This window comes from Monodon monoceros, unplaced genomic scaffold, assembly GCF_005190385.1.
Source record: "Monodon monoceros isolate NGI ecotype Baffin Bay Population unplaced genomic scaffold, NGI_Narwhal_1 Super_Scaffold_6, whole genome shotgun sequence".
NCBI lineage: Eukaryota > Metazoa > Chordata > Mammalia > Artiodactyla > Monodontidae > Monodon > Monodon monoceros.
Window position 1 is genome coordinate 43,407,489 of NW_021703783.1, and position 26,247 is coordinate 43,433,735.

General features: G+C 55.1%; 3 protein-coding genes across 6 annotated transcripts; 2 read left to right on the forward strand and 1 right to left on the reverse strand.

Annotated features, from left to right (window-relative positions):
* Nucleotides 1-888: 888 nt before the first annotated feature.
* INHBE (inhibin subunit beta E) lies at nt 889-2,714 on the forward strand. The gene is made up of 2 exons (XM_029206539.1): nt 889-1,455; nt 1,706-2,714. The coding sequence occupies exons 1-2, from the start codon at nt 1,158-1,160 to the stop codon at nt 2,461-2,463; spliced, it is 1,056 nt and encodes a 351-aa protein (XP_029062372.1). The 5' UTR covers nt 889-1,157; the 3' UTR covers nt 2,464-2,714.
* A 2,387-nt stretch (nt 2,715-5,101) lies between these two features.
* Nucleotides 5,102-15,789, forward strand: GLI1 (GLI family zinc finger 1). Of its 2 annotated transcripts, XM_029204862.1 has the most exons (12): nt 5,102-5,513; nt 8,675-8,801; nt 9,032-9,124; nt 9,390-9,585; nt 9,840-9,984; nt 10,337-10,426; nt 10,517-10,654; nt 10,968-11,117; nt 11,738-11,902; nt 12,407-12,637; nt 13,165-13,432; nt 13,850-15,789. In XM_029204862.1, exons 2-12 carry the CDS (start codon nt 8,702-8,704, stop codon nt 15,592-15,594), a joined length of 3,321 nt encoding a protein of 1,106 aa, XP_029060695.1. In that variant the 5' UTR covers nt 5,102-5,513; nt 8,675-8,701; the 3' UTR covers nt 15,595-15,789. The 2 variants fall into 2 exon arrangements, with proteins under 2 accessions (XP_029060695.1, XP_029060697.1); XM_029204864.1 differs by lacking the exon at nt 9,032-9,124 and having other exon boundaries at nt 5,463-5,513; nt 9,420-9,585.
* Nucleotides 15,790-16,028: 239 nt separating this feature from the next.
* ARHGAP9 (Rho GTPase activating protein 9) lies at nt 16,029-23,329 on the reverse strand. 3 transcript variants are annotated; one of them, XM_029204867.1, is made up of 17 exons: nt 22,584-23,329; nt 22,086-22,309; nt 20,907-21,131; nt 20,606-20,719; nt 20,304-20,408; nt 20,012-20,073; nt 19,793-19,883; nt 19,413-19,508; nt 19,172-19,270; nt 18,802-18,943; nt 18,591-18,698; nt 18,150-18,248; nt 17,900-17,977; nt 17,699-17,752; nt 17,316-17,450; nt 16,855-16,960; nt 16,029-16,216 (listed from the first exon to the last, which is right to left on the reverse strand). In XM_029204867.1, exons 1-17 carry the CDS (start codon nt 22,897-22,899, stop codon nt 16,045-16,047), a joined length of 2,226 nt encoding a protein of 741 aa, XP_029060700.1. In that variant the 5' UTR covers nt 22,900-23,329; the 3' UTR covers nt 16,029-16,044. The 3 variants fall into 3 exon arrangements, with proteins under 3 accessions (XP_029060700.1, XP_029060701.1, XP_029060702.1); XM_029204868.1 differs by lacking the exons at nt 22,086-22,309; nt 22,584-23,329 and adding an exon at nt 21,235-21,363; XM_029204869.1 differs by lacking the exons at nt 20,907-21,131; nt 22,086-22,309; nt 22,584-23,329 and having other exon boundaries at nt 20,304-20,388; nt 20,606-20,666.
* Nucleotides 23,330-26,247: the final 2,918 nt, after the last annotated feature.

A 26,247-nucleotide genomic window follows, 5' to 3' on the forward strand; every position in this document is an offset into this window, starting at 1 on the left:
AAGACCTAATGCAGCCAAAAATAAATTAATTAATTAAAAAGAAAAAGTCCATAAACCTTCCATTTCCCACCACCATGAACAGAGGCTGGCACCACTTCTAGGATATCCCAAATCTAGGCAGCTCTTACAGTGCCCTGAAAGAGAACCAGCAGCTGGGGACAGGCCCTTCCAACTCCCATGCCCCTCTGCCATCCTTGATGGACTCTGCCCTGCTGTAAGATTGCATCACCACTACCCCCACCTCTCTAGGTTTCCCCAGACATCACAGTAACATGCTACCCCCCCCCACACACCAATGCTCCAGCCCTCGTCCACACTGTGCTCCAGTCCAACTGGACTCTGGGCGGTCAGCACAGGCAAGGTCAGGGGGTGACTTCTGTGCCCCGTGGCACTGCCACCTTGGCCTGGACAAGAGGACTCCGTTCCTCCCACCCCCAGCCTCTCACCACTGTCCCAGCCCCATTGCTAGAAATAAAAAGACCAGAGTTCACCTTCCAGCCCAGAGAAATAACCACTGGGATTCCCAGCTGCCTCGTGGAAACTGCTGCAGCAGTGGTGGATGGGCAAGCTAGACAGACTGTAGGTATGGGGGAAACTGCCCTTCCCACCTTGCTCATATGGAGTTCCCTCCCCCGAGCCCCAGACCTTGGGGACTGAGCATGTGAAATCATCCTCCTTCTTGCATCATGCGTGTCCACATAGCCCCCCCACCCCCATACCCCTGCCTCAAGCTCCGTGACCAGGGCCAGATGGTGAAACCTGAGCTCCAGGGGGGAACCTCCACCCCCTGCAGGGACCTGATGGGCAGCACAGTTGGCCAATCCTGGGGCTCAGAGGGTAGGTCTGCCTGCTGACCACTAGGTGAGGGAGCCCTAGGCTGCTGGCTCTAGAGAGGCCCCAGTCAGTAGCCAGACATGAGCTGTGAGGGTCAAACTGGCAGACTACACTGAACACAACTACCCATCGGACCGTCCACTGTCTGCCTTCCTGAGTCCCAGGCAACAGAAGACAGGTGGCTCTACCCTTGGCCAAGGGTAGGTGTGGCACTGCTGTCTGCTGCCGCCGTGCCCTCATTGGCCTCCACGCAACCAGACTCAACAGAAGGAGCTACAGCCATCCGAGGCTCCCGACCTGACCCAGGGCCATTCACCAGGAGCATGGGACTCTCTGATGTCCAGCTCCAGCTGGTGCTGCTGTGGGCACTGGTGTGGACACAGAGGGCAGGGTCTGTGTGTCCCTCCTGTGGAGGCCCCACACTGGCACCCCAAGCAGAACGAGCTCTGGTCCTTGAGCTAGCCAAGCAGCAGATCCTCAAAGGGCTACACCTGACCGGTCGTCCCATAATAACTCATCCTCTACCCCAGGCAGCGCTGACCAGAGCCCTCCGGAGACTGCAGCGGGGAAGTGTGGTTCCAGCGAATGGGGAGCAGGTCATCAGCTTTGCTGCCATCACAGGTGGGTGAGGGAGAGACAGGCAGAGAGCAGGCGGGGAAAGGGAGAAGGGAGGGGAGAATGACAGCGACAGCAGAAGCAGAGGGAGCGCGGCACAGGAGGAAGAGGAAGAGTTGGAGCAGGACTGGCCTCGGAGTCCCTGCTTCCTCTAAAGGTGGGAGCTAGGGGGAGCAGCTGGCAGGGCTTGCGGGAGCGTCAGGGGACAGCACATCTCCGATTGCAGTCCTCAATCCCTTCTCCATCTTCCCGGCAGACTTCTCCGCCTCCACCTGCAGCTCCACGCTCACCTTCTACCTGTCCACTCCTCGGTCCCACCACCTGTACCACGCTCGCCTCTGGCTGCACGTGCTCCCCACCCTTCCTGGCACTCTTTCCTTGAGGATTTTCCGATGGGGCCCTAGGAGGAGACGCCGAGGGTCCCACGTCCTCCTGGCTGAGCACCAACTGACGGCCCCGGGCTGGCACGCCCTGACTCTGCCCTCTAGTGGCTTGAGGCATGAGGAGTCTGGTGTCTTGAGACTCCAACTGGACTGCAGACCGCTAGAAGGCAACAGCACAGCTGCCCCCCAAACTCAGCAGCTCCTGGACACAGCGGGAGAGCAGCGGCCCTTCCTGGAGCTGAAGACCCGGCCCAAAGAGCCTGGAGCAGGCCGGGCCAGGAGGAGGACCCCCAGCTGTGAGCCTGAGACCCCCTTATGCTGTAGGCGAGACCATTATGTAGACTTCCAGGAACTGGGATGGCGGGACTGGATCCTGCAGCCTGAGGGGTACCAGCTGAATTACTGCAGTGGGCAGTGTCCCCCGCACCTGGCTGGCAGCCCAGGCATTGCTGCCTCCTTCCATTCTGCTGTCTTCAGCCTCCTCAAGGCCAACAACCCTTGGCCCTTGGGTACTTCCTGTTGTGTCCCTACTGCCCGAAGGCCTCTCTCTCTCCTCTACCTTGACCGTGATGGAAACGTGGTCAAGACAGATGTGCCAGATATGGTGGTAGAGGCCTGTGGCTGCAGCTAGCGAGAGGACCTGGGGGTTTGGAGTGAAGAGATCAAACTAGGGGTTCCTAGGCAAAGGGCATCTGTGTCTGGAGGCATCAGATTCCTGACCCATACCTTCATCCAGTGGGTCACCTGGCAATATGAATGGGTTGACCCCTCTAGGACCCAAATGGGCACTTTCTTGTCCAGACTCTGGCACATCCCAAGCTGGTTGATGTGTGGGGAGATGGGGAAAGTGTGTCATCTAAAGGAGTCTACCCAGAAAGTATGATTTCCTACCCTAAGCCATCTGAGAAGATGGCAGAGGTGAGGGAGGGAGGGTGGGAAGGAGAAGGCAGAGAAAAATCACTTAGTCTCTCCAGAGGAAAGTCCTCAAGTGAGGGAAGGAAGAAGCAGACCAAGGGCCCATTGGGCTTGGGATTGGGGGAAACAGGCTGGCCAAGTGTAAGGGCTGTGGAAGTGCTTGAAGGGAGGCTCAAGAGGGAGCTGGGAAAGGGGCTGACGGGAGGTGTTTGGGAGAGCCCCAGAAATGGGAGTCCAGAGAGAGGAGTGCTGAGCCTGAAAAGTTCTCTGGTTTTTCTTGGGGGTGGGGGCAGGACCCAGCAGGGAGGCAAATGTTTATACTTTCCTAATAAAAATGAGGAAAAAAAAAATCAACAAGTGTGAGTCATAAAGAAGGGCTGGGATGATGGTCCAGAGCAATTGTTCTCAGAGTGTGGCCTGGGAACCTCCAGGAGGTCTCTGAGACCCTTTCATGTAGTCAAAACTATTTTCATAATAAAACTAAGATGTTATATGCCTTTTTAATTTTCAATATCTCCACAGCCTACGGTGGAGTTTTCCAGAGACTGTAGGACATGAGATTACATCACATTCCTGACATCTTTGTTAATGGGATGTGTGCTTGTGTATTCTTGTGTTACAAACTTTTTTTTCAGTTTTAATTTCTAATATGGTAAATTGATATAAATCACATAAACAAAAGCTCAGTAATTTTTCAGAATGTAAAGGGACATTGAAGCCAAATTGTTTGAGAATTGCTGATCTAGAGTCCTGGGTGGGGAGGAGAAAGCAATGCGCTCGAAAGAGCTCCCCTGTGACTTCCCTGGTGGCGCAGTGGTTAAGAATCCACCTGCCAATGCAGGGGACACGGGTTTGATACCGTGGGGTCTGGGAAGATCCCACACGCCGCAGAGCAGCTAAGCCCGTGCGCCACAACTACTGATCCTGTGCTCTAGAGCCCGCATGCCACAACTACTGAGCCCGTGTGCCACAACTACTGAGCCCGTGTGCTACAACTACTGAAGACTGTGCTTTTAGAGCATGTGTTCCGCAACAAGAGAAGCCACTGCAATGAGAAGCCCGCGCACTGCAACGAAGAGTAGCCCCTGCTTGCTGCAACTAGAGAAAGCCTGAGAGCAGCAACAAAGACACAACACAGCCAAAAATAAATTTAAAAAAAAAAAAAGAGCTCCCTGGAAGGGGCATGTGTAAGGTCTCTTCTCCAGTTATCATTGATCTTGCCTGACCCTCTGGGTATAACTGTCTGGGTCAAAGTCATGTGGGGGAGGGAGGCTAAAATAGGGCTCCTTATCTGTCCTCCCACAGTTAATACATATATTTTTCAGGCCTCAGACCTCTTCCTAGCTTCACCTTTCCCCTTGACCCTCACACTGAACAGTTAACTGACTGACTCTCCAGACCCAAGGAGGCGTGGTTCTTGGAAGCAGAGCTCGGATGTGGGAGGGCTATCTGAGGGGTGACAGAAAAAGAAGGGGCTCCTTTCCCCCACCATGCCTTCTCCCCTTTTTCATAAAGAAAGTTCAGAGAGATTAAAATAGCTGCCCCTTCCCCTGCATCCGGTAACCATGGCAACACAAGTCCAAAGGGACAGGGCACTCCCCTATCAGACACTACCACTCTGCTGCAGCAGCCTCTGCCGGTGTGCCCCTCTGTTTCTTTGGGCTTATGCAACCCCTGCATGGGCTCCCAGCTGGGCTTTGGTGGGGGGATCTAAGCCTCCTACTCCTTCACTTCCCCCCCAGTCTCCTCTGCCTCCAGTCAGACTCGAAGAAGGTGTCATGTGCCAGAAAGACCAGCAGAGGGAGCAGACAGCCTTGAAGAGGAGAAAGAGAGAGTGCCGCGTAGAGGTGCGGAGGTGGCCCCAGTCTCCAGAACTCCGAGATGAAGGAAAGTAGGAGTTCTCCGGGAACAGTGCTTCAGTCTCAGGGCTCCTTAGCACCTTTGTGAACACAGGCCCTGCGCTGCACCCAGAGCCTCAGCCGCTGCTCCTCCCTTTTATGCTCCATGGACCCCTCATCTTCCGACCAGGGCTCCCAACCCAACTCTATCCCAATCCTGTTTCCACCCCGAATCTGTCCCATCCCCTTCATGTTCTATCCAAAGGGTGAGGCCGGCAGAAAAACTACAGGATAGTTATGGAATGCTCAGTTAGCACCAACTAAAGTCGACGACCCTACTTCCAATATTATTTTTCTCGGGTGAGTTTTTTCGTCACCCCTCCGCCCCCCAATATATTTCTCAATTTGTTTTCTGGCTCTGATTCAGGGTCTCTTCGTAGGCAGCCGATCCAGGGATCCACGCCGGGATTTACTGCCCACTACCAGCAGCATGTTCAGCGCGGGGCGGGGGGGTGTTAGGCAGTATAGGGTGCCTCAAGGGAGGGGGAGGATCCTGGGGGTCCTGGGGGTGCAATAAGCCCGGCACCCCCTCTCTTGCTTCCAGCTACCCCGCCTCATCCTCCGGAACGGCAAGAGGGAGGGAAATAGGAAGGAGGTGAGGGGCGAGCGGGAAGAGCGGCGGCGCGCCAGCGGCTAGAGAAAAAGTTTTTGCAAAAGGGAAAAAAAAGTTTGCGCTTCTCGCGGGTGGTCCCGGCTCGCGGCCCGGCGGGCTGGGCCGGCTGGAGGGCTGGGGGCCAGGTTGGGGGGTGGGGGTGGCCCTGAGGCTGCGCTGCTGTAGCCCTGTCCGCCCCCCCCCTCCCCACCGCACACCCCCCAGCCCAGACTCCAGCCCTGGACCGCGCATCCCGAGTCCTGCGCCCAGACGGAGGTGAGAAGGGGGGCAGGAGGGGGACCACCTGGGAGCGGTGGGGGAAGGGACCTGAGGGGATGCTCTACTTGCAAGGGACACTGCCCAGCCAAGGCGGGAGACCTAGGGCATAGAGGCAAAATAAGAGTGGGAGAGCCTGGGATAAGATATTAGAAAGTTTGGAGAGTTTTTTCAAATGTATCTCCCTTTCTCTGTATTTTTTTTCTTCTGACAGTCTGTGTGTCTCTGTCTCAGGCAACCGTGGATCTCTTTGTTTGTCTCCGCCTCTCCCACATGTTAGGAACATCTCACTTTAATGAGGTTGGGATGAAGAGGTTGGAAGGACGGTTAGCTGGAGGTCTGCGTGGTAGAGAGGGGACTCCAGGTGTGATTGTGAGCGCAGGGCAGGAAGACATCAGTGTTTCTGAAAGGAGGGAACAGCTATGGAGAGTCTCCTAGATAGGGTGTGTGAGGTGACAAAACCACTGGGGGGCGGCTGGGCTTAAAGCTCTGACCTGTCTTGTGACAGATGTGCTTGCTGGTGCATGTATTTTGGGGAAAAAGAATTGTCTTCTGTAGTAGGAAGGGGGCTGGTGGAGTCAGTCTCTAGTTTAGGCCCTAGGAAGACTCCCCAAGGAATTTGGACTCCTGGGTCCCAATGGCTGTGGGCAGGGTGCTAAGGAGGAGCTGAGGAGACCTTGTCTTGACCCTCTGACCTCAGGACCACCAGGGCAGCTGGGGCCAGCCACAGGGAGACCCCTACTGGGATGGGGTGGGACCACTGGCCACTGCCTGCCTGTGCATCACCGTTGGCCCCCCTCCCGAACGGGAGCTGGGGACCGAGGCCCCTCCTCTGGCTCAGACCACCCTGCCTGCCCTTGCTCCCCGCTCTGAAGCCTCTTTCAGGCCCCATGACCCCGAAACAATCCGTCCTGGGCAGCTAGCTTTGGGGACAGGATTAGGGAAAGGGGATCCTATAGACACTGGGGACTGAAGGTTTTAGGGCGCTGGAGAACTGCGGTCTTCGTAGGATAGGTCTTTACGGTCCAGTAGAGGGAGAAGGCAGCGCAGTTTCCCGGGGGGGAGTTGTAAGGGCCGGAATAAGGGTGGGTTTTCCTTGGGGGGCGGGGTCCAGAGACACCCCCCCATTATCTCCCAGGCATCCCCTGCCAGGCAGCACAGACCCCGCCCTTGACGTCACTAGGGGGTTCCCGGGGGTCTGGAGGGGTTAACCCTTGGGAAGCTAGCTGGGATACCCGGGAACCTAAGGTGTCCTGGCCCCTCCCCTCCCCAGACACACCTTATTTTATTTACCCTAGTCACTTTCTCTCCCTGTAGTTTCTGGATTTTTCTTTTTCATCCCACCAAGGGGACTCCCACTCTCCAACAGTGCCCCCTCCCACGGGCACCAATGCCAGCTCTCTGGATGCACTGAGGGGACGAGGGAAGAATGTGTCCCGCCTCTCAGTCCACCCTCCCTCCACTCCGCTGCAGCTCGCTCGACTGGGCTCCCGGGGCGGGCGGGGGAAGCGGAGCCGTCTGCAGCCAGAGCCTGCGGCGGCGACTTGGGTGGGCCGAGGAGGCACGGGGGCGGGGAAGGCGGGACCGGGAGAAGGGGGGCGGGGCCGACTCCTGGGAGTTGGGGAGCGGGGGTGCGAGGGGGGACTCTGGAAAATTGGGAGACACGGAGGATGATTCAGGGCTCCAGCAAGGGAACCCTGGAGCTCCCTGCCCCATCCTGCGCTCTCATCCACACCCCAGAAAAACTTAATTTTCTGAAGCTGGAAAAGTTGGCGAAATCTTCCTTTCACTAATGTGAAGGGGAGACGTGGGTGGGCTGTGGCACGCGTGGGTGAGGAGGGATGTCGCCCAATTTCCATCTCGGCCTCCCCTATGGCTGGGCACTGGGGCAGGAAGATGACTGAGTAGGCATGTTTGGGGGAATCTCTTTAGTTTTGGGGGGGTCGTTTGCTAGCCCCCGCCTCCTTCCCCTGGGTGAGTCATAGAGGAAAGAGGCGGGAGAAGTGGCCCCCCCCACCGCGCCCCCACCCCGCTGCGCCCCCCCCCAAAGTAGTGCCAAGGTCGAGTTGGGAAGTCTTGGTTGCAGGATCCGGATCTCCGCTGGTAAAGGAGGAGTTAGGAAGAGTACAGCCCAGGCTGCGGGGCTCGGGCTGGGTCATGGGGTCCGGGTTCCGCTCCCCATCTTACCCCCGCCCTCACCCTAAATCCCAGCATCCTGGGATCACCCACCGCGCCGGCCGGCCCGCTCCCTGTCGCTCTCCACCCTACCCCGCCCCACCCCACCCTCAGTCCTGGGAGACCGGAAAAACCGGGGTGGAGTAAAAACTGGAGTTTGAGGAGAAAAGCGGACAGCGGCACCCTCTTCTCCCTCACTACTCCTCTCTAATGGATGACTTGTGTGTGTGTGTGTGTGTGTGTGTGTGTGTGTGTGTGTGTGTCTGTATTCTCCCAAAGTTTTCCCTCACAGCCCCTTTCCTGTTCCCGCAAAACAGACCAAAAGAGTTAGGCGGGCGCCCAGATTCAAACCACCCCTGAATAACACCAGCTTCCATCCTTTGTACCCAACAGACCCTGGAGGCTCTCCTCAGAAACTTTATCCCCTTCCACACAGTTTCTGCCTTAGAGAGGAAAGGACAGATCTTCTGGGCTCCCTCCTGGCCCCGTCAGCCTCTCTGGGCTGTGGCGAGGGCTCCCTCTGCTGGACACTGGAGAGGTTGTAGACGGGCTGTCCCTAGGCAGCGAGCAACAAATGAAGAAAGGGAGAGGGGCTCAGGCTGAGCAGCCAGCCCAGTGCCTGAGGTCAGTCACTCCTCCTGAGTTCCCCCATCCCACCCCCTCAAAGCTGGCCCATGGTCAGAACAAGATGAAACAGAGGGCCCATGGTATAAAACACACACACACACACACACACACACACACACACACACCACCCAGGCAAAGCTCCCACCCGGTTCCCACAAAGATCCCCAAGACTGCCTCTACCTCTATAGGACTTCTCTTCTTACCCTCCCCTGGCTGAGTGAAGCTCACTTCAACTTGATTTCCCATGGCAGATGTCTTGGAGGTGCTCTGCCCAGGGTTCTGCACCTGACTTAGTTATCTGACCTTCCATGTTTCTCTCCTGCCTTTATAACTTGCAGATCTCCCTTCCCCTCCTGCAGTGTCCCCACACTCTCCTCTGAGACACCATGTTCAACTCGATGACCCCACCGCCAGTCAGTAGCTATGGCGAGCCCTGCTGTCTCCGGCCCCTCCCCAGTCAGGGGGCCCCCAGCATGGGGACAGAAGGTCAGTGCGTACACCAATCCCCGGACCTTGATGACTGGCAGATCTCTCACCCAGTCCCAGGGATCCCTCGTCTATCGCCAGCCCCATGCCAGTTTCCCATATACAAAAAGATCTGAGGCCCCATGTCATTGGTGCTTGGAATATGGGATCGGGCCTTACCTGGGGTTTCAAGGTGAGACCTTATGTGTCCTCCGTTCCCAACCCCCATTCCAGCTGTATCTCTTTTCTAGGACTGCCTGGTCTGCCCTTCTGCCACCAGGCCACCCTCATGTCCGGCCCCCACAGTTACGGGCCAGCCAGAGAGACCAGCAGCTGCACGGAGGGTGAGGCTTCGGGCAACATCTCTTTCCTTTCTGCCTCTTTGGGACTTGTCCTGAGGGAGAAAGTTGGAGGGCAGGGCATCTACTTTGGAAGAGGAAATGCTTGGAGATGGGATCAAGGAATCAGAGCATGATCAAGAGGTCACAGATGGGGTCAACAGGGCAGAGTCTGGTGTCATTTCTTTTGGCTGAGAGTCAGGACCCATGGGCTGCATGCATGGGGGACATGCTCCTTTACCGTATCTATCTCCCCTGTTTCCTGCCCCAGCCCCACTGTTTCCTCCTCCCCGGAGTGCAGTCAAATTGACCAAGAAGCGGGCTCTCTCCATCTCACCTCTGTCAGACGCCAGCCTGGACCTGCAGACAGTTATCCGCACCTCACCCAGCTCCCTCGTGGCCTTCATCAACTCACGCTGTGCATCTCCAGGGGGCTCCTATGGTCACCTCTCCATCGGCACCATGAGGTGCAGACAGCCTCGGGCTAAGAGGCCCCTAAAGGCCCTACCAAATCCCATTAAAAGCCTCGAGCCCTCCAAACCACCTGACCCTATTTGAATCCTTATCACTTCAAAGGCGTGGAAGCCCTGCTCAGTACTTCCCTGGGACTGCCTCAACCACTTCCCATACCGTCTTCCAGAAACCCTCCAAAGAGCTCAAGCACTCCTGAGGCTTTCTGAGATGATAGTCCTAAGTAACTGCCTCTCCTCCTCCTCCTCAGCCCATCTCTGGGATTCTCACCCCAGATGAATCACCAAAAAGGGACCTCGCCTTCCTTCGGGGTCCAGCCCTGTGGTCCCCATGAGCCCACCCAGGGTGGGATGATGCCACATCCTCAGTCCCGGGGACCCCTCTCAACTTGCCAGGTGAGAGTCCTCATATTGTCACCTGATTTCCCTCAGTTCCTGGTGGGTGGGTGGTAGACTTTTTAGAGGAAAGGTGAATGAAGAACAGAGGATGTAAAAGTTTTCAGTGCCAGAAAAATTAAGGGGTATGGGTGCCGGGATTCGCTCCTTGGGGTTGAATCAGTCTCTTCCAAATGAGATCCCACCTTTCACCCATCCCACTCACCAGTGCAGTCTAAGGAGGAAGTCTCTTCCAAACCCAGGGGTTCCAGCTGCTTGGGTGGGGGCACTCAGGGCAGGAAGATCTGGCTGGGCTCTCCCTTCTTCCTGCTCACTTCTCCCTTCACCATCCTCACCTCTGCCCTTGGGGAAGCTGAAGTCTGAGCTGGATGCGCTGCTTAGCAAGCGCCCAGAGGAGCCCTTGGAAGGTGATATGTGCAGCCCCAATTCCACGGGCACACAGGTAAGGGGGAGCGGGGAGCTTTACCTCTGCAACCTAAGCGAGACAAAAGCTGTCACCCAGGTGACACTAGGATTTTCTCTCCTACCCTAGGATCCCCTGCTGGGGATGCTGGACGGGCGGGAAGACCTGGAGAGAGAGGAGAAGCCTGAGCACGATTCTGTGTATGAGACTGACTGCCGCTGGGATGGCTGCAGTCAGGAATTCGACTCCCAGGAGCAGCTGGTGCATGTGAGCCACAGGGGGTAACAGGAGTGCTGGCTGGAGCCTGTAGGACGTTTTGGGTGGGACATGGTGGAATCAGGCTAAGGGCAGGAGGTCAGAGGTTGGGTGCCCAGTGGGTAGGCAGAAATTCAGGAGGTGTAGCTTTGTTTTAGAAACTTGGAAAAACGGAGCTGTGGGCTATGATGTTCTTCCTGCCTCTTCTTCCCCCATGATGGGAAGCCATGGAGGGATACGGTGGGGTGGGGAGGTCCAGGGAAGGTCTGTTGTGGATCTCAGGGGCATAGGGAACCGCAGAGAACCTCTGCATCTTCTCCCTCAGCACATCAACAGCGAGCACATCCACGGAGAGCGGAAGGAGTTTGTGTGCCATTGGGGGGGCTGCTCCAGGGAGCTGAGGCCCTTCAAAGCCCAGTACATGCTGGTGGTGCACATGCGCAGACACACAGGCGAGAAGCCACATAAGTGCACGGTGAGGCACCCCCTCCCCAAGCTCAGGGTTCCTTTCTAAATCGGGGCTCCCCACCAAGGCAGGGCCCAGTCTGACTTCTGCCTTCATAGGTCCCTTCCTCCATAAACAAATATTCAAAAATTGTATTTTATGACTAGGTTGGTATGAACATGAACATATTGATATTATATATTAGAACACTTTCTTGGACCTAAAAGCTAATTTTTCCCCTTGTTTTTAAAAGAAATTAAAACATTTTTGTGGGCCCCTAGAAGTACAGTGGGCCCTAGGCACCGGGTCTGGAACTCTGCCTAATGGGGAAGCCCTGCACTGAGGACACACACGCCCCGGATGACCCCTCCTAAGACAGTCTGGGCTCCCCATGCAAGAGACGTGCCCTGGTTTGAGCAGGGGCTGCTCACTGCCTCAGCTCCATGTCCCTGCAGGCCGAGTTCCTCCAGCTACTTCTGTTCCCCCAGCTCTTGCCTGCCCTTGTCCCTGAATTTTGGGAATTCTGAAGCCCCAGTGCTCTCCCATCCTGAGTTATATTCTCTGATGTATGTCCCTTTTGAGATTCAGGGTTCCGCTAATCTCCATGTCCTTCTGTCTGAGAGCGATCCTTTGACCCCCATGTCCCCTAGTTTGAGGGATGCCGGAAGTCATACTCACGCCTGGAAAATCTGAAGACACATCTGCGGTCACACACGGGTGAGAAGCCATACATGTGTGAACACGAGGGCTGCAGTAAAGCCTTCAGCAATGCCAGTGACCGAGCCAAGCACCAGAATCGGACCCACTCCAATGAGGTGAATGCCCCACTCAAGAGACCCTCCCCACTTAAAGAAGCCACCTACTGGGGAGGTTCCCCCATAAGAAATCCCTTAGCCCAGCACCCACTCCACAGAGGTGAGTTCCCCCTACCCCCGACCCATATAATTCACCTGAAGAAGGTCTTTCTGAAACCAAGATTTTCCACTTACCACCCCTCCTCTAACCAGCCAAAGGGCTAAACTAAAACAGACACATTCTAACTAGAAGAGACCCCCTGGTCCCTTCAACCCCTGAATTTATGAGGCCTCACGGACCTGGGTTCACCCCCTCATCTTTCCCAGGCCTGGGCTGTCAGTTTTCCTAATCTTCCCCTTGATCCTTTCATCCTTTACTCCAAGGGCCCTACTCTCCTTATTTCCTTGGGTGCTATGCATTCTCCCTGACCCCCCTCGTCCTCACTTACCACCACTTTTTCCCATTTCTTCTGAATTCTCCCGCTTTGATCCTTTTGCCTGCTGTCTTCACTCTCCATTCAACAGAAGCCCTATGTGTGTAAGCTCCCTGGCTGCACCAAACGTTACACAGATCCCAGCTCACTCCGGAAACATGTCAAGACAGTGCATGGTCCTGACGCCCACGTGACCAAGCGGCACCGAGGAGATGGCCCCCTGCCCCGGGCACCAGCTCTTTCCACAGTGGAGCCCAAGAGGGAGCGGGACGGAGGCCCCATCAGGGAGGAGAGCAGACTGGCTGTGCCGGAGGGTGCCATGGTGAGGCAACCCCCTGCCTCCATACCCCCGCCTGCCCTGCCGACATCTTTCTAGTCCCCTCCCAACTGGTCCATTGCCTCCTGTGCAAACCTCTCTTCTGTGGCCGGTCCCCCAGTCTCTTATCCAAGTTTTGCTCCTTGGGCTACCTCAAATCTAGGGATTTTAGTGTAATTAATTATTTCATGGGTTCAACAAACTCATATATAGGAATTAGTATATTATTTTAGGCCTTGTGCCTGTATAATTTCACGTACTCCTCACAACAACTTCATGAGAAAGGAACTTACTCTCCCCATTTTCAGATAAGGAAACTCAGGCATAGAGAAATTGTTCAAGGTCATAGAGCCCAAATTTGAGTCAAGGTAGTCTAGGCTCTTCTCATCACCTTTTGCCCTTGTCTTTCACTTGCTCAGCCCTCTCTATACCCTCAGGCAGTCACTGGGACACAGGCTTTAGCCACTCACCAAGTTCAGGGAACTGTGGGGAAGGGGGATGGGTGCCCCCCTTAGCCCTCATCTTCCCCACAGAAGCCACAGCCAAGCCCTGGGGCCCAGTCGTCCTGCAGCAGTGACCGCTCCCCAGCAGGCAGCGCAGCCAATACAGACAGTGGTGTGGAAATGACTGGAAATGCAGGGGGCAGCACTGAGGACCTGTCTAGCTTGGACGAGGGGCCTTGCATTGCTGGCACTGGTCTGTCTACTCTTCGCCGCCTTGAGAACCTTAGGCTGGACCAGCTACACCAATTCCGACCAACAGGGCCCCGGGGCCTCAAACTGCCCAGCTTGACCCACACCGGTGAGAGATGGGTGTTGGGGGTGGTTGCTAGGCTGGGACCTGGACCTTCCCTGGGGTTGGAAGGAGGACTTCACCCTTCAGGGCTGCTATACAGCTCCTTTGTACAATTAGAAAAACGTCCTCCTTCCTCAAGACGCTTTCCTTCCATCTATCAGAAAATTGTTGTGACATACAAAGTCTACGATGCAAATGCGGTCCCCTATGATTGTGCAGTGTACAACCTGTAGGACTGTTCACAGCGACCCTGAATCCCTGGTGACCCAGAAGCAGAAAGGGCATGGGTGAAGGAGGAGACAAAACTGAGTGGTTAGAGTTAAGGAGCCTTCCTTGGGATTCCAGGACAAGGCTATCCCTTGGGGGAGGCAGGGTGAGACTCAGAGGGCTCCCTGGCCCCCCTGCCTTTTCTATCACTTGCAGGCACTCCTGGGTCTCGCCGTCTGGGCCCCCCAGTATCTCTTGACCGCCGCAGCAGCAGCTCCAGCAGTGTCAGCTCAGCCTATACTGTCAGCCGCCGCTCCTCCCTGGCTTCCCCTTTCCCCCCTGGTTCCCCACCAGAGAACGGGGCATCCTCTCTGCCTGGCCTCACGCCTGCCCAGCACTATCTGCTCCGGGCAAGATATGCTTCAGCCAGGGGAGGTGGTACCCCACCCACTGCAGCACCCAGCCTGGATCGGATGGGGGGTCTTCCTGCACCTCCCTGGAGAAGCCGAGCCGAGTATCCAGGATACAGCCCCAATGCAGGGGTCACCCGGAGGGCCAGTGACCCAGCCCGGTCTGCAGACCGCCCTGCCCCAGCCAGAGTCCAGCGGTTCAAGAGCTTGGGTTGTGTCCACACACCCCCCACAGTGGCAGGAGGAGGACGGAACTTTGATCCCCAACTCCCAACCTCTGTCTACTCCCCACAGCCCCCCAGCATCACTGAGAATGTCGCCATGGATACCAGAGGGCTACGGGAGGAGCCAGAGGTTGGGACCTCCATGATGGGCAGTGGTCTGAACCCTTATATGGACTTCCCGCCTGCTGATACTCTGGGATATGGGGGACCTGAGGGGGCAGCAGCTGAGCCTTATGGAGCTAGAGGTCCAGGCTCCCTGCCTCTTGGGCCTGGTCCGCCTACCAACTACGGCCCCAACCCCTGTCCCCAGCAGGTCTCCTATCCTGAACCCACCCCAGAAACATGGGGCGAGTTCCCTTCCCACTCTGGGCTGTACCCAGGCCCCAAGCCTCCTGCTGGGGCCTACGGCCAGTGTCCTCGTCTTGAACATTATGGACAAGTGCAGGTGAAGCCGGAACAGGGGTGTCCAGTGGGTTCTGACTCCACAGGACTGGCACCCTGCCTCAATGCCCACCCCAGTGAGGGGCCTCCACGCTCACAGCCTCTATTCTGCCACTACCCCCAGCCTCCCCCTCCCCAGTATCCCCAGTCAGGCACCTATACCCAGCCACCTCCTGATTATCTTCCTTCAGAACCCAGGCCCAGCCTGGATTTTGAGTCCCCTACTCATTCTACAGGACAGCTCAAGGCGCAGCTTGTGTGTAATTATGTTCAGTCTCAACAGGAGCTGCTGTGGGAGGGAGGGGGCAGGGGAGATCCCCCAGTCCAGGACCCTCTCTACCAGAGTCCCAAGTTTCTGGGGGGTTCCCAGGTTAGCCTGAGCCCTGCCAAGGCACAAGTGGCCACATATGGACCTGGCTTTGTACCTAACTTGCCCAATCACAAGTCAGGCTCCTATCCTACCCCTTCACCATGCCATGAAAATTTTGCAGTAGGGGCAAACAAGGCTTCCCATAGGGCAGCAGCACCACCCCGACTTCTGCCCCCACTACCCACTTGCTATGGGCCCCTCAAGGCAGGGGGCACCAACCCCAGCTGTGGCCATCCTGAGGTGGGCAGGCTGGGAGGGGGCCCAGCCTTGTACCCTCCTCCTGAGGGGCAGGTGTGTAACCCTCTGGACTCTCTTGATCTCGACAACACTCAGCTGGACTTTGTGGCTATTCTGGATGAGCCCCAGGGGCTGAGTCCTCCCCCCTCCCATGATCAGAGGGACAGCTCTGAACATACCCCACCTCCTTCTGGGACCCCCAACATGGCTGTGGGCAACATGAGTGTCTTACTGGGATCTCTGCCTGGGGAGACACAGTTCCTCAACTCTAGTGCTTAAGGAGTGGGGAATCACAGATCCACATTTCCTAAGGGGTTTCCATCCCCACAAAGAAGTCAGGAGGAGGAGCCATAGCCCCCTGGAATACCCCAGGGATGGGAGGTATGGGCTGGGGCTGCACACAGTCTAACTATATTTGGGGAGGAATTTGATAATGACACTGTTTCCTGATAATAAAGGAACTGCATCAGAAAGAGCCCTGCTTTATATGTTATCTTGGGGGAGGGGTGATGACAGGGAACTAGAGAAGCAGGGGTTAATCCATCCACTTCCCTCTTTAGAGAAGCTTCCTCACCCTTTCCCAACCCCTCAGGTCAGACTCACAAAGATGGAGACAGTCATCTGGTAGACACAGGATTTAAAGGGATATCCTCAAAGCAGAACAACCCCCACCAAAGGCTATCCAACAGAAATCACCGGAAACACATTTTCTCTTCTACCTTGCCCCAGTCAGCGGAAGAGGCTGGTGTAGTCGGTGAGCATCAGCTGGACGAGCTGCCCAGGGTAGAGGGCATGGGCTGCTGGGTCAGATGTCTCCTGCTCCGGTCGAAATAGGGTTGGTCCAAACACAATTCCCAAGTTGTGGGAGGTCATGCGGTTCTTGTCTGAGTGTGCTATCACCCTGTGGGCAAAGGCCAAGAGACAGGGCCATAGGGCAGCAGCCTTGCCACTGCAAATAAATCTAACCCTTCAGAGGTTTGAGGAAGAGTTCACATTGGGATCCCTCCATGCGGTGGCTGAAGAAAATCAATCAAGGAGAGAGCCTCCAGGGGGACGGAGATGAAATCAATGGAGAAGCCTTCAGGATACAACTTGAAGATACAACCTAGGATACACCCACCTCTTCCCAACTTCAGAGACTGCCCCTAGAATCCTCTCTGCTCACAATTTGGGAGGCTTTAATTCAAATGGCTGTGCTCTCTCAGAGGTCACTGCCCAGGCCCAACTCCACCAAATAAGTCATCCCTACTGTCCCAGTGAAAGACGAAGAAGCAGAGGGAAGGGAGAGGGTGAGATTTTCCTTATTTCTCTTGCAGCATCCCTGGGCTTGTCTTGGTCCCCTGTTCCCCATTTGATGCTGACTGAGCAAAAAGGCTTTGACTCTGGTGATATGTGCTCTGCACAGAGGTTGCTTATTTCCTCCATCACCCACTAAACTTAGGTGTTTCCCTACCTTCACCCCATCTGAACACAGAGTCCCAGCTGCAGGCCCCATCCCACCCTCTCCCAACATGAACAAAGATGTTCAGTCTTCCTGACCTGCATAAATGCTCCAGGAGGTACTGTAGAGTGTCATGGTTGGGCTTCGGCATTGAGCTTATTAATTCTTGTATTTGAGAGAGGCGCTGTTCTGATTCAGAGAGTGCTAGAGAGAGAGTGATGGGAAGGGCATGGGAGTGAGGTTAGGGAAGGAGCTAGGGCAGGGTGGGTAAACTCACTACTCTTTCCCATGCTCGGTGAAGACATCGTTAATCTATCACAGCTTTCTTTTTTGCTGAGCCCAACTGCAACCTTAGAATTCTTTTAAACTCAGCCCTCTAAACACTCACCAAAACAACAACTGGAGTTGGCACATTAGTTGAAAGTTATTTTCCATCTCTGTGCTCAGGATGGGACAGAAGAGTATAAGGGAACCTCTACTCTATTCTTTATCACTCATGCTCCCCCCACTTCCCCTCCACCCCATATCAAGGGTATTGCCCAAAGCTCCCATCCTTTACCAAGGGCAGCACGAAAATGGGGCAGCAGCAGTGGGGGCACCAGAGGCTGGGGTAGCTCCCTGAGAAAAAGCTTCAGGGCTCCAGTGATCACATGAATGTCATCCCACTCAGCACTGTCCAAATCTAATCGGCCTTCTGGAAGGAGAAGGAGGTACAGAGGGGCTCAGAAATGGCCAGAGGGACCCAGAAACTGAGAGATCAGGAGTTTGGGAAAAGATTCAGTTAAGGCAGACCACAGGAATGCCTAAGGGGTCCACAGTGGGGCAAGACGGCAGAAATCAGGATGGGGACAACCCCCCAGAAGCAGGACACGGGGGAATCCACGGGGAGCAGGGATGATGTGGGTGACTTTCAAGGGTCTGAGGGGCCCTCCATGTAAGTACCTTGTCCTGGCTGTTCTGGGAACACGTATCTCCCATCGGAGGTGATCGCCCGCTCTGCAACATGTATAAGAAGAGATCAAGCACTGAGACATGTAGCTCAAGACAGAAGACGTCCCTTTTCTGCCAGCTCCCTCACTCAGAACCACCTGTGATTCTGATACATGAAGTTCTTAGTACCACACCTGCCCAGAGCCACCTCACCTCTGTCCACCAAGAAGCGAAGTTTCTGGACCACTGCCAAGTTCCCGCTCACCCGGTAAATGCCGTCCACATTTAGACCTAGGAGATATGGCCGGGAGCAGGTAAGGATTCGTGCTCTAAAGTGTGCGCTGGTGAGGAATCTGAGGGTAGAGTGAAAAAAGGGCAGAAGGAAGACTAGGATGGGGGAGGTGGGGAGTTCTGGGCCTTGGCCTGTTAGAAGGGGAGATTCTGGGGTCTCTGGGAAAGTGACCTCTCTTATCCACAGCAGCAACGCAGAGCCGCACAAAGCTGGGCACAGTGTCCCCTTCCCGCTGGCACAGTGATTCCAACTGGCAGCCGAACACCTGGTCTGGGGAGGCACAGAGTGAGGTGGGAAGCCAGTGACAGCGTCACCCATGAAGGCTCTTTCTAGCACGGGTCTTCACCCCAGAGTTGGGCTGGCTCTCCTGCCTGCCTGTTCCAGGTCTGGGCAAGGAAGTGTACCCCCTCCCCCCAACAATCAGCTGCGGGGGGGAAGCAGTGGTCTCAGAAGTCTGCTGATCTAGTTCTGGGAAGCTCTATTCTGAGCCTCGCTGAAGTTTTCTCATCCATGAAATGGGCTGATGCCGAGATCCGGAATGTAAATAAAAGTGCTTACAAAAACACTAAAGCAGGCACGAAGAAGGGCGTTTGGTGGCCCAGCCCATCTCACCTCGGAGCAGACCCCGCTCCTGCAGGGTTTGCAAGGGCGGTCTCTTTGCGATAAGCCGCTTTAGTTTGTTTCGTACCCGGTTCTGCTCAGCTCCTTCCGGACACCGAGCTGCGGAAGCAAGTGGAATCTGAGCATGAGAGCAGCCGCGACTGTGGCTCCAAGGAGCGGGGGGAAAGCCCCCAGACCCCGCCCACCAGGCCTGCCCCTTAACTGGAGCTCCGACGACTGCTGATCCGCAGCAGTGGCTTGGACACCGGCTCGGACTCTACTTCTTCGTCCTCCCCCGCGCTCAGTTCCCCCAGCTCCGCAGGTCCCGAACCGGACAGACGCAGCTCCAGGGGGTTCTCTCGATCCTATATCCACACAGCAAGATGGGTTGAATCAGAGGTTGGAAGAGAGCTAGGAGAGAAATCTGCACCCCCCTTGCCGGCTGCTGGGGTCCCACACATCCCAGGCCCACCCCAGGGCTCTACCTGCCACCTTGTCCCTCACCACCCCACATCCTACAGTTCCTTCTCCACTCCTTCTGCCCGTCCGAGCCTCTCCCGGGTCACTGTCCCGCCACCTCCCACCCATCTCACCAGGCGCTCGATGACTGCCCGCAGTGCGCAGTGCCAGGCGCGTAGCTCGGCCTCCTGGTCTGACTGCAGCAGGAACTCGTGGCCAGGGACCGTGCGGATCTGAGCGGCCCGCGGGGAAAGGGCTTGAGTCAGCGGGAAGGAGCATAAAGAGCAGGGAGGCCCAGCGGGAGACCCGTGACGGAAACTGGGGGCGCACCCTCGGGCCGGGCGGGGCTTCGGGGATGAGCGGGAGAGCGCTCACGTGTAGGACGTTGCGGCGGCTGGACAGCTGGCGGCCATGGGCCAAGGCGGCCCCGCGCAGGTCGACGCTGCTTTCGGGTCGGCTACCCGCTGGTCCCTGGTGATCCGGGGAGAAACTGAGGCCACGGCGCTGTTCCCCTCACGGCCTCCCTCTCACCCGGTGGACTGCGAGGACACGGGAGGCTGCGCTCCTTCCTCTCGACGTGCCCTCCCCCTTCCCCCCCCCCCCCCCCCCCCCCCGGCGCCGCCCGGGGCAGGGTGGGCCCCCCCCCCCCCCCCCCGCCCCCCCCCCCCCCCCCCCCCCCCCGCGTAGGCCTGAGGCCTGTAGAAGTTGTGCCGGAACCCCTCGTGCCCCCCGCTGCTCCCCTCCCTCACACTCACCCAGATGGTGCAGGGGGCGGTCGGCGGTGGCTCTCGGTAGAACACCAGGCTGTTACCCGCTAGTACTACCCAAGATGGGCCCCAGTTCTTCCTGCAGGGGCGGCGGGGTCAGTGATAATAGTGCAGAGGTCATTTACATTCGCATCCGCGAGGGCCCAACACTTGGCGCTACCCGCGGAATCCGACAGTCCCCGCCCCTGCTGTGTTCCCAGTTCTCACCGGAGCTTGCGGCCGCCCTGGGCGATCTTCGTCATGTTGAGCATGCCCGACCTTTCCACCTCCTGGCAAGAGGAAGGAAAGGTATCAATAAGCCACCCAGAGCCCCCCACAGTCACCATGGTTTTCCCCAGGGGATCTCCCAGGAGTGAGGTCCTTTACAGTTGAGCGGGCGGTGCTCGGTAAGAGAGGATACCCAGAGAACGCTCAGAAAGAGGAAGACCTTTCTGAAGGAGCAAGAACTGGGGGCTGGGCAGGGAGGATCTTTGCGTTCACAAGGAAAAGGGAGACTTACATGGGGGTCGTCCAGGACCTGCGGCAGCGGCCGAGGGGACTGCAGAGCTGAAGGCTGGTCTGAGGGGTCGAGCTGGGAGGCGAGTCTGCAGAGGGAGGGTGAACCCTGGGGGAGGGGATTGGAGAAACAGGTGGAGGAAACTTTAACTTCGGAGTCCCTGGCTGTAGGGGGAAGAGGGGTGCGGATGTGGGGGTGTGAGTCAGGGGGTGTGGTGGGGTACTGAAGAAGAATGTCTTGCATAAAAGAGAAAGTCTAAAACGATGGCTTTTCCTGCATGTGACCAGGGGGGGGGGGGATCTCACCTGGGAGTCGAAAAGTCCTGGCGTCCCTGTGCCAGATTCTGAGTCCTTTGCCTGAGGTTGCAGGACACCGTTGTCCTTATTCATGGTCTGTGGCCCCTCCATGGAGCCAGGGTTCTGGGGAGAGGGAAAGGCAAAACTCCATCCAGATGCCACCTCAATAGGCTCTCGACACCCTTCTTAACAATTTTTTGATTTGTCTGATCTTCTGAGAGTCCCAGTGAGAAAACACACTACTTTGGGGATCAGTAGGGGAAAGAAGGAGATTGAAGGGACAAGGGACAAGCAGGAGGGAAGGTCTCACCATCTCTCGGGTACGAGTGTGGCGTGGAGGCTTCCAGGATTTGCAGCCAGTCAGCGAATTTATGTAGAAGCAGCGTCCAAAGTTGGGGTCCAAGTGCTGCTCCCAGGCGTCCAGCCTCTGCAGCGGGGGACATGCAGGGCTTGTGGGTGGGGACCGGGGACAGCGGCGAAGGTCCACCAGGTTGCAGTACACAGGGGGCTCTGACATGAAGGTCTGGGGTCTTGCCTGCAAGGAAAGGGGGAAGAAATAGGTAGTTATTCTACCTGTTCCCCTCCCCGATCTTCTCTCTCCTAACCATCTCCTCCTCTCTCCCCCACCATTTTCTCACCACCACCTCCTGGCTGGGGTGACCCAGGTACTGAGGAAGAAACCCTAGTCTCCTGCAGCTGTTTTTTTTCTGGTTTTTTTTTTTTTTTTTTTGACTCCCTCCCTCACAGTCTTTGCTTTTCTCCTCACTTCCTGTTGCCAACTTCCCTCCTCCCCCACCCCACCCCCACCAGAGGACCTCAGGAAAGGGGAACAGGCTTTCCGTGTGTATGGAGGGAGGGGTCGAGAGGAGCGTCCCACCCTCACATCCTCCAGAGTAAAAGGAGACAGAGAGGGGTCAGAGGCCCCTGCTAGCGGAGTGTGAGAGAGGAGGGGCCATTTTTCACCCACTAGTAAGTAAGAGAGAGGGGAGGGGCTGAATCTTCAGGAAGATCAAGGGAGTTCCATCTCTAGAGGAAACTTGCTGGTGACCTGAGCTAGCAAGACAGGACACAGCAAAAAACCCTGCCCTGGGCCAGGAGTCAAGAGGCTGAGAGACAAAAGCAAAGCTAAGCTGGCCTTTCAGTCCCTCTGTCATTTTGCAGGTTCCATGTACCCTCAGGATCTTTGCTACTTGCTGTCCCTCAGCTAGAATTCCTTCTCATCTCCTCATTTGTTTCAGGGCTGTCTCTCCTTATTCAGATTCAACTAAATGTCATTTCCTCAGAGATGCATTCCTAGACCACTGCATTCATCCTCCACCACATTTAGCTTCATGGTAGTGCTTATTAGTACCAAGGGCTATCTTATTTATGTGTTCATCATCCCCATGGGAATCCCTTGAGGGCAGAGATTCTGTCTGTCCTGTTTGCTAATGTGCCTACAACTAAGCCCAGCAGTAACTGACTGCTCAGAAGAAGCACTATGACTCACCACGTTCGCATCGGCTTCTGTCAGCAAGTCTTCCTGGGAAAGGGATCTTCTACTTGGTCCTTCCTGGAAGGGCTTCAGGAGGCTTGGCCTCAAGTTGCTAACACTGATACTTCTACACATTTTAGGGGGAAGAGGAGGAGGCTGCTCAGATGTAGCCTGGGCTCTGCCTGGGGTTTCCTGACACAGGTGCATCTCCTCCAGGGAGCCAGGAAGTAACTTTGGCCCTGGAAACAGAAAAATGGGAAGAGTTGGGGGCAGGGTCCCCCCATGGGTCTTGGCTGGGTCCCTGATCCTGGGGGCTCACAGGGAAGACAAGAGCAGGTAGAAAATTACATGAGATGTAGAAGGCTTGAGACTAGGAAGGAGAGGCGATAGGGACACCATGGTGGGGATGAGGGGTAGGAGTAGAGGATTAGCAAAAGCTTCGGGGAAGGGGATCTTTCCAATAATTCCCAGAAGCCAGGGAGGTAGGAAGGTGACGGGGGAGGACTTACTCACCAGGAGTCCAGAGGGATTGGCGGGGGGTGATTGTTGTTGGGCTCTGGGAAGGGCTGAAGTCCTCTGTCATGTAGGCAGCTGGGATGAAGATGGGGCGAGAGGTGGAGGGTGTTCCCAGGCGCCTTACCAACCACCAGTCTGAGTTGGTCTTTTGAAGCAATAGGAACCTGTCCCCTTCAGCCAGAGACACCTGCCGGCCATCTGCCCCAGTGTAAGTGAAGGCATACAGGGCACAGAGCTGGGATCCCTGAGAAGCGCTCCGGGTCCCCAGCCCTAGGTTTCCCCGGGTACTTGGCCACCACCCACTCGATAGCATTGTCACCGGTACTGTCACCTATGGGAAAAAGGGGTGAGGGAGATCCAGAAAAGGATAGGAGTGGCTGCTTGCAGGCAGAGAGACATGGTTCTAAGAGCAGTGTGGGGTAGAGGGGAAGAATAGAAAGCCTGGGGTAAGAGGAGAGGGTAAGGCAGAGGGCCTGAGTGGGGGTCAGTAAGAGGTTTTGGGGGCTGAGAAGTCCTGGCTGATGTGACTAATGAGGAAGTATGTAAGTAAGGTGAGAGAGGATGTGGTCAGCAGGGCTTCGAGACCAGCAAGGCAGGAAATCAGAGGAGGGGGTCTAGCTGGGTGATTTTCCTCCAAGTACCTTCTGGGGCCAATCAGAAGATCCAGGGACAAGAGGAGCTGGTCCTGGGTGGTGGTGGGACTCTTGAGCTGGACACAAGGAGATGAGGAGAAAGAATCAGGTCTGAGACAGAACACAGGCAAAGAGACAGGAGTTAATGAATGACAAAGATACAAAAATGTGTGACTCTTTATTAAATTTACACAAGCACCAATGTTTCTATTGCCAATCACCTCAGACCTAAAACTGCGTGCTTCCTGTGCAGATTCAGAAAAACACAAAGACAGAGAAAGAGTGCCAGAGAAATACTAAGACCAAGTTGGAGAGAAAGAGAAAGTGGCTGCGAGAAACACAGAGGGGTTCCGAGTTTGAGGAAGAGGTGAAAATACCATCCTCTCAATTTAGGTTGTGTTTTGGGGAGCTGAGCAGCCTTGATATGATCCTCTGTACATAAGCCTCTTGGGTGGGACCATACTTTAGTGTGTGGGTTCATTCATTCATGCTCTTAACAAGGATTGGCTGAGCACCTCCTGCGTGAAAAGAACAGTGTCAGCTACTGGAGATAAGAGAAGGGAAGGAGATAGACATAGCCCTTGCCTTCTTGAAGCTTAAAGACAGATCTTAACTGATGACATAATAAATTTATTAATTACAATTGAATCAGAGACTATGGACAAGTAGTACAGGATGCTTTGACAGCTTATGGGGGTGAATGGGGGACTAATGTTAGCTTCTCCCTGGTGGAAGGTGGGAACTGACCTCCGCTGTCGGTTGCCAGAGCTTTAAACCCCACGCCTGTGCTTCCTCCTTACCTGACCACGCCTCTTTTCCCCTTCTCTCAGTCTCTCCACTGCGAGATGTGAGGATTTCTGTCTGGCTTTGGAGATGTTGGGTAGGGAGTGCCCCACCCCCTTGGTGACATCAGAGAGCCAGCTCTCCTCACGACACATGATTTGAGGCCTTGAGGCCCGGGCTGCTGGTATTGGGATTCTGTCTCAGTGATGTCTTCCTTAGTTTGCTCTGTTTTCAACTTGTGGAGAACCTTACCTCTCAACTCTCCCTTTCCACTTCCAAAATAGTGACCAACTTTATTCATTTATCCATTCATCTGGTGGTTGTTAAGTGCTCAAATCTCATCCTCTTCTGCCTTCTCTGCCATCTCTCCTGCACTTTATCCTTTTCCTCTTTATTGGCTCCTTTCCGTTAGCTTTTAAACATATCCAAGTCTCTCCCATCTTTAGACGAACTTCCTTTTACTGTACTCTCCACCCTATCTCTGTCTTCCTTCTTACAGTCAAACTTCTTGAGAAAGTTGCCTAAATGGGGGTCTCCATTTCCTTTCCCCTCACTCCCTCACCTTTGCAAGCTCACTCCTCATAGGGTCACCCCTAACTTTGCAGGGACACTCTGCAGTCCTTATGTTGCTTGACATCTCAGCAACAGCCAACACAGTTGACCTTTTCAGCAGTTCCTTCTCTGTTGCATAAGGTAGGACTTTGCTTGCTTCTTAAACTCCAGAAGTCTGTCTGAGATCCTGTACCCTTTGCATTCTATACACCATAGGTGATCTTATTCTCTTCCCAGCTCAAATGACCTCCGTACGTTGCTGGCACCATATCTCTGGTCCAGATCTTTCTCTGGAGCTCCAGTCTAATCCATTGTCCACTGAAAAGCTCCACTTGGGTTTTTCATAGGTACTACAAACATAGTATGTTCTGAACTGAACTTGTCAGCTTCCCCCCCAAATCTGTTTCTATTCTAGTACAACTATTAAGTTAAATATACTTATTTATTTTTGGCTGCGTTGGGTCTTTGTTGCAGTGCACAGGCTTATCATTGCAGTGGCTTCTCTTTGTTGTGGAGCATGGGCTCTAGGCACGCAGGCTTCAGTAGTTGTGGCTTGCGGGCTCTAGAGCGCAGGCTCAGTAGTTGTGGCGCACGGGCTTAGTTGCTCCGCAGCATGTGGGATCTTCCCGAACCAGGGCTCGGACCCATGTCCCCTGCATTGGCAGGTAGATTCTTAACCACTGTGCCATCAGGGAAGTCCCTATTTATTTATTTTCTTTTTTGGCTGCACCATGCTGCTTGACGGATCTCAGTTCCCCAACCAGGGACTGAACCTGGGCCATGGCAGTGAAAGCCTGGAATCCTAAAATCTAGGCCACCAGGGAACTGCCAAGTTAAATTTAAATTTATAAATATTTATTGAATGCTTACTACCATACGTGCCAGGGCAAGGACCATGTGCTAGGCATTGTCAATTAAGATGCCCTCTCTTGGGGAGTTCCCTGGCGGTCCAGTGGTTAGGACTCAGCTCTTCCACTGCAGGGGGCATGGGTTCCATCCCTGGTTTGGGAGCTAAGATTTCTCATTTTTCGGCGCAGCCAAAAAAAAAAAAAAAGATGCCCTCTCATAACAATTAAAATAGTGTGATAATCACTGATAGGGGAAATACTACCATCTGTTGGAGTACATAGAGGATGTACCCAATTGCCCATGCCAGAAACCTGGCAGCCAACCTTAATTCCTCTTGTTTCCTCACCACTCACATTTAATTGATTACTAAATCTTTCCAACCTGTCTACTTCCTTTAATCCCTACAACTACCGCCCTTCTCAGCCCAGATAATATGACTTTTGAACTAGTCTCCTTGCATATAGTTCTACTCCTCTCCAGTCCATTCCTGGCACAGCAGCCAGAGTGATGCTTCTAAAACATAAAAATGGCCTGCCACTCCCCTGACTTAACCATTCAAAGGCTTCCCATTTTCCTCAGAGTAAAGTCCAAATTTTACAGTGTGGTTTACAGAGACTTTCTCCTTTCAGCCCAGTGTTTTCACACTCCCCACCACAAACTCCATACTCCAGCCACACACTACTTCCTCACATTCCTAAACAGCATTGAGGTCTCTGGTCCTTTGCATAAGTTGTTTCCTCTGCCTGAAACACTTCCTTTCCCCACTCCTACCAACCTCCACCAGGCTAACTCATTCTCATCAGCTAGATCTCAGTTGAAAGGCCATTTGCACAAGAAGGCCTCTC

What these genes read in the sequence shown, in the direction of transcription:
- INHBE (XM_029206539.1), top strand. Translation starts at nt 1,158, where the DNA reads ATGGGACTCTCTGATGTCCAGCTCCAGCTGGTGCTGCTGTGGGCACTG. An exon ending in CAGCTTTGCTGCCATCACAG is followed by an intron (nt 1,456 to 1,705) that starts GTGGGTGAGGGA and finishes TCTTCCCGGCAG; the next exon opens with ACTTCTCCGCCTCCACCTGC.
- GLI1 (XM_029204862.1), top strand. Translation starts at nt 8,702, where the DNA reads ATGTTCAACTCGATGACCCCACCGCCAGTCAGTAGCTATGGCGAGCCC. An exon ending in AGAAGCCACATAAGTGCACG is followed by an intron (nt 11,118 to 11,737) that starts GTGAGGCACCCC and finishes CATGTCCCCTAG; the next exon opens with TTTGAGGGATGCCGGAAGTC. An exon ending in GCCCAGCTTGACCCACACCG is followed by an intron (nt 13,433 to 13,849) that starts GTGAGAGATGGG and finishes TATCACTTGCAG; the next exon opens with GCACTCCTGGGTCTCGCCGT.
- ARHGAP9 (XM_029204867.1), bottom strand. Translation starts at nt 22,899, where the DNA reads ATGCTATCGAGTGGGTGGTGGCCAAGTACCCGGGGAAACCTAGGGCTG. An exon ending in CCGCCCCCTGCACCATCTGG is followed by an intron (nt 19,509 to 19,792) that starts GTGAGTGTGAGG and finishes CCGGATCACCAG; the next exon opens with GGACCAGCGGGTAGCCGACC. An exon ending in CTCCTGGAGCATTTATGCAG is followed by an intron (nt 16,217 to 16,854) that starts GTCAGGAAGACT and finishes CTTTGCCCACAG; the next exon opens with GGTGATAGCACACTCAGACA.